At 40.5% G+C, this 6,440-nt stretch overlaps 1 protein-coding gene across 1 annotated transcript; it reads left to right on the forward strand.

Annotated features, from left to right (window-relative positions):
* The first annotated feature begins 234 nt into the window (after positions 1 to 234).
* On the forward strand, positions 235 to 5,862 carry LOC110715882. Its single transcript, XM_021894503.1, has 4 exons — positions 235 to 461; positions 4,907 to 5,405; positions 5,562 to 5,621; positions 5,710 to 5,862. Exons 2-4 carry the CDS (start codon positions 4,920 to 4,922, stop codon positions 5,860 to 5,862), a joined length of 699 nt encoding a protein of 232 aa, XP_021750195.1. The 5' UTR covers positions 235 to 461; positions 4,907 to 4,919.
* The last annotated feature ends 578 nt before the right edge of the window (positions 5,863 to 6,440 follow it).

Here is a 6,440-nt window from a genome sequence, read left to right on the forward strand (position 1 = left end):
CGCTTACCATTTTTTTTAAAAAAAAGCGGGCTTCACTCCTCCTCTTCTCCTCCCTGTTTCATTCATTCAATTCCAACTTCCCGAAATTTTCAATTCCTCCGCCTTCACTCCTCCTCTCTGTCTCCCTCATTCTCACCTGTCTTCCGGCCACCACCACCACCACCACTGTCAGTTAGCTTGTTTAGATTCCGGCCACCACCACTCCATTTTTATTTTTAATGAAGTTGCGGCGTTTGGGGGTCGTGCGTGGGTCGTGGGTCGAGGCTGCTGCTGGTGGTGGGTCGAGGCGGCTGCTGCTTGGTCGGAGGTTGATGGTGGTTGCTCGAGGCCGCCGGTGTTAGCTGGTGGTGTTCGTGGGTGTACTTGGTGGTGGTGCATGTTCGAGGGTGTTGTTGAACCGAGCCCAAGCACGCACTCTAGCTTCAATCTTCAATCTTTGTCTTTCTCACTCTCAAATTAGGGTGAGTTCTTGCTAAATTTTAGTTTCATATGTATTAATTAGTATTAATTGTTTGTTATTCCAAAATTTCAAGTTAGGGTTTTAAGTAGTTAATCCAAGTTTCATATGTATATATATTGTTTGAATTTGAGTAGCTTTAAATGAAATTGATGAATAGAATATATATTAGTTAACATTTTAGTTTGTTAAATGTGGTTAATAAATTGCAATGTATATATGAATATAAGGGATTGATATATATATATATATATAAGTAAACTTAGTTTGATTTTGTATGTATGCTAATTTAATTATTAGCCCTATTTAAATGATTGAACTTGTTTATTGTTGAATGTCAAATAAATGCAAATAATAATTGAATGCTTGCATCATCATTTGCCTAGATACCCGTTCGAGTCTTTCTCAATAGGAGAAAGTCTTGAATAGTCCCCACTTGGGACTGTTCTTGGACGTTTAATCTCACTTAGGTAGTGAATGTATGTCTTTTTTTTCGATTTTAAGGAATATCCGGGCTTCTCATTTTCTCACCATGTTCTCTGGGTACATATGTAGGTAAGTTATTACCTACATCGTGTACTTGGAGAACTGGGGGGAAATGCTGCCGGATTTTCCTTAAAATTGAAAAGTTGACATACATTCACTAGTGAGATTAGACGTTCAAGGATGGGTTAGGTTGGAGTGATAAGGACCTTTTGGGAGCATTTATTTTTACGATTTATGGATGATATATATGCTATGTACTTTGATTACATAATATATGTTACATTTATCATTGTTTGAAATGTGTTGGTATGTTTAAAGGTAATTTAAATCGTCAATGGATCGCGGTTGGATGTATGGTAGACGTGATTCATTGGAATTTTTTAATGGGGTTCAAGAGTTTTGCAAGAGTGCTTCACAGTATCAGCTTAGAACGGGTGTCAATTACCTTTATTGTCCTTGTGTCAATTGTAATAATGTCATAAGGGTCAATAGTGTGGATACCATCATGGCTCATGTACAATGTCATGGGTTTAGGCCTCAATATCATGTTTGGGTTTGGCATGGTGAGAAGGGAGCGTATAGGGAGAATGTTGTTGGCAATGAGACGCATGTTGAAAGTGCCGAGATTCATGTTGAAGAAGAAAATGGGAGTGATGATGGTGGTGAAGGGGATGACACCGAGGATGGTGGTGGTGATGATCACTTGGATGAGATGATGTGTGATGTTGAAGGTGAATTTGGTGACCGACCTGATGTATTTGAGTCATTATCAGAGGCTGCCAAAAAGCCTTTGTATCCCTGGTCCAAAAAATACACAAAACTCTCAGCCGTGCTTACACTATTTAACATTAAGTCTAAGCATAACTGGAGTGACACTAGTTTCACTTCTTTGTTGACTTCGTTATGTGATATGTTGCCATATGGGAATGAACTTCCTAATTCCTATTATTATGCAAAGAAACCAATGTGTCCATTTGGTTTGGAGTATAAAAAGATACATGCATGTCCTAATGACTGTGTTATGTATTGAAATGAATATGAAGAGTTGGAGGAGTGTCCACGTTGCGGCAAGTCGCGTTACAAGCGATCAAGCTGCAATGCTGGTAGTAAAGGACCTCCTGCTAAGGTGTTGTGGTATCTTCCTATTATTCCAAGGTTAAAGCGTCTATTTTCAATTCCAAAAGACGCCAAGAACCTGAGATGGCATGCTGAGGGAAGAAAGAAAAATGGTTTGTTGAAGCATCCTGCTGACTCTCCACAATGGAAGAACATCGATATGAATTTTAGGGCATTTGGTGGTGAAGTCAGAAATTTAAGGCTTGGGTTGTGCACAGACGGTATGAATCCATTTGGCACTCTTAGTACTAAACACAGCACATGGCCGGTACTTTTAGTGATTTACAACTTGCCTCCGTGGTTGTGTATGAAACGGAAATATATAATGCTTTCACTTTTGATAACGGGGCCAAGGTAACCTGGAAACGACATTGATGTTTACCTTGAGCCCCTTATTGATGATTTGAGAAAGATGTGGGACGAAGGTGTTACCGTTTATGATGCCCATAAGAACGAGATGTTTCTTTTGCGTGCTGCCTTTATGTGGACCATCAATGATTTTCCTGCATATGGCAATCTGTCCGGGTACAAGAACAAAGGGCATAAAGCATGTCCCATTTGTATTGATGACACACCGAACGTGTACCTTGACCACTATGGCAAAGATGTGTACGTGAGGACCCGAAGATTTCTTAGGCGCGATCATCCGTATCGTAAGCAGAAAAAGGCCTTCGATGGGAAAGTTGAGGAGGGGGTTGCGCCTAGGCCATTGAGTGGAAAGGAGGTTTATGAGAGAGTGAAGGGTATTCCATGTGTTTTTGGTAAAACAACGAAACCAATTGACCCACACGCTCTCTTTAAAAAGGAATCAATCTTTTGGAAGCTTGAGTACTGGAAAGAACATGATGTTATCCATTGTCTCGATGTGATGCATATAGAGAAGAATGTTTGTGATGCAATTCTGGGGACAATTATGAACATTCCTGGAAAAACGAAGGATGGTAAGAATGCGCGGTTAGATTTGCAAGAGTGGGGTGTTCGTCCGGAGTTGTGGGTTCAAGCTAAGGTAGGGATGGCGAAGGTTAAGGAAAAGGGAAACGAAGATGGTGGTCAAAACCGTAAGGGGAAGCGCAAGGACAAGGCCACGGGTATCGCAAAGAAGAACGGTGATGGAAAAGAAAAAAACCAAAAGGTGTATTTACCTTCAGCTTGCTACACATTATCAAAGGAAGAAAAACGGAGGTTTTGTGCTTGTTTGTATGATATTAAGCTTCCTTCTGGGTTCTCGTCAAATATGAAAAGGTTTGTTTCCTTAAATGGAGAATTGAAGTTGACAAGTATGAAATCCCATAATTGTCACATGATGATGCAAGTTTTCCTACCGATTGCACTTCTTGGAATTTTACCAAAGCACGTGAGAGAAGTTATAACAAGCCTCTGTGGGTTTTTCAATACTATCTGCAGCAAAGTTCTTGATCCCTTTACACTTGATGCTCTCCAGGCGACTGTTGTGGTAACTTTGTGCAAATTTGAGATGTTTTTTCCACCTTCACTTTTTGACATAATGGTGCATTTGATTCTGCATTTGGTTCGTGAGATTAAGTTGTGCGGTCCAGTATTTATGAGGTGGTGCTACCCTTTTGAACGACACATGGGTACACTGCAAGATAAAGTAAGAAATCCAGCCCATCCGGAAGGCAATATGATACAAGGAATTGTGTCCGAGGAGATTGGAAATTTCGTGGCAGAGTATGTTGCCGTTGCCGAACCTATTGGGCTTCCTACATCCCGACATGAAGGGAGACTTGATGGTCATGGCACAATCGGGTCAAAAAGGATCTGGGCTTCTCGAGATGAAATCATGCAAGCTCACTTATTTGTGCTTCATCATATTGCGGAGGTTCACCCATATTTAGAAGAGCACATGGATAGTTTGCGTGTTGAATATCCATTAAAAGGGGAAAGAGCACTAATGCAGTTGCATAATAAGATGTTTGTGAAGTGGTTCCATGATCGTGTGATGCGTCAATTGGATGAGACTGTGTCTGATACAATAAAGTGGCTAGCTTATGGTCCGAAGGAAGATGTTCATTCATTTGAGGGATATGATATAAATGGGTACACATTTTAGACTGAAAGTCGGGATCAGAAATCCTCATCGACTCAAAATAGTGGTGTCACTCTTGTGGCTTCATCAAGAGAGTTTGCCAGTGCGAAGGATACATCACCAGTTGACGCACTATTATCATACTATGGACGAATTCAGGAAATATGGGAACTAGATTACCGTGACTTCAAGGTTGGTATATTCAAGTGTAAATGGGTCGATAATAATAGGCGCAACGTGAGAAATGATGACTTCACTCTTGTAGATATTGGCCACTTTCGGGATAGTCTTGAACCATTCATCCTTGCATCTCAAGCTAAGCAAGTGTTCTATGTAACTGACCCGTCCGATCCAAGATGGTCCATCGTCCTATCTGGCAAAAGGAGAATTTTAGGGGTTGGAGAGGTTGAGGACGAGGAAGAATATGATGCATTTGATGATTCTCCCCCTTTCACTGCTCCTACACTTGATGTAGCAATTGATGTAGATGATGATGCTACTTATATTCGATCTGACCACAATGAGGGAATACACGAATGAGGTACTTTTATTAATGCATGTTTCATTTACTAAATATCTTATGCTCCAACAAGTTTGTTTTTATTTCGGGAAGTGTTTTATTTTTTTGTATTTTCAACGTATAAGCATGTAATATTCACTAAATATATGAATTGTTTAGAGGATTATATGTGAATTTGTTATGAAACCAAAGAAGTTGGGTAAGTGTTTGTCTTTCATCGTGCCTCAGAATTGATTGTCATTACTGATGACTAACAACATGCTTTGCTTGTTTACTGTAGGTGTGCACATATCATGGATCCTGATGAGAACCTTCATTCTGATGAGGATATAGATGATGATTCTGGGGACGAGTTGTATGATGTTAATAAGGAGACGGATATGGGGGAACCGGAAGACCAAGCTTATGACCAGTTCCAACATAAGCTTGATGAATTTGAGCGTATAGCTGAAACTGCCCATCCTATTAATGATAATGTGGTTACCGAATTTGTAGGTGATTCACATTATGAAACTCAAATGCAAAGGCAAGTGAAAAAAACCGGTGGTGGAGGAGGGGTAAAGCCACCGGTGAACAGAAAGAGTAAGGGTGCAACTAAAGCTTTCAAGAAACCTGACGTTCCTATGGTGCTTGAGTTTGATGAGTTAGGTCAACCTACTGGCCAATGGCGCGACAAATTTTCTAGTCAAGTTGGCATTCTAACTCGTAAAATACCAATCACACTTGAGTTTGCCGAGATACCTCACGGGTTGCTTCAAACATTTTGGGACGATACTATGGTAAGTATTTATTGCAATCAAACTTTTTTTTTAAATTCATATATATCAAAAAAAAAAAAAATTTGCAAAAACAACCCCCGGGCCTAACCCAAGGGCTGCAGCCGGCAGCTGCCCGGGGTTTCTGCCTGGGTGCTGCAGCTGCCTGGACTGCTGTAGGTGCCTGGGCTGCTGCAGGTGCCTGGGCAACAGCCTGGGCTGCTGCAGCTGCCTCGGCAGGTGCCTTGCCCGATTCTCGGGTTTTTTTTTTCCTTTTTTTTTTCATTTTTTTTCTCTTGCCTAACGTGGATGTTTGCGCCAATTACAGAGTATGTTCCATATTCCTGATGAGCCGGCCAAGAGAAAAGTGTTTGAATCTTTTGTACAAGAGAGATTCAAAAACTTCAAGAGTTACTTGAGGACGAGATGGATCCATAAGAGAAGAAAGAGAAGACCAAAGAAAAATGTGCCTGCAGATTGAGAAGAAGAGAAACCTAATAAGAAACCGTGGGATTTATATCCACAAATAACGGTGGATGATTGGGAGAAGTTTGTGGAAAAATCTTCCACTAGGACCGCACTTGTATGTTTTTATTTATCAATAGAGTCGGCTACTCATATTTAGTTTCTTACAATGACTGATGCTAACATATATATCTGAATGTGTAGGAAAAAACCGAACAAGCTAGAATCAATGTCGGAAAGAAATTGTATAATCATCATATGGGTTGTAAGACCTTTGCGGAGTCAAGACCAAAGTGGGTCAAAGCGGGTCTATACCCCAAATCCATAATGTCATCAACTGATAAACCACTTTCTTCCTCGGTGACAACTTTGGTTACTCGTGCAATTGACTGGTGGTGTGCTATGCATGGGTTGGACAAGGAAACCGGCATGTATGTCATGCAACCGGATAAGAAAGTAGTAGCAGATGCACTTGTAAGCAAATTTTTCTACTTATTAATTTTATTTCCTTGTCAAGTACATTGTACTTACATCTGATAAATTTTTATGTGTTGTTAAAGCTCGAGCATACTTCGGAAGTGATTGAAGGCAAGC

This window comes from Chenopodium quinoa, unplaced genomic scaffold (genome assembly GCF_001683475.1).
Source record: "Chenopodium quinoa cultivar QQ74 unplaced genomic scaffold, ASM168347v1, whole genome shotgun sequence".
Lineage (NCBI taxonomy): Eukaryota > Viridiplantae > Streptophyta > Magnoliopsida > Caryophyllales > Amaranthaceae > Chenopodium > Chenopodium quinoa.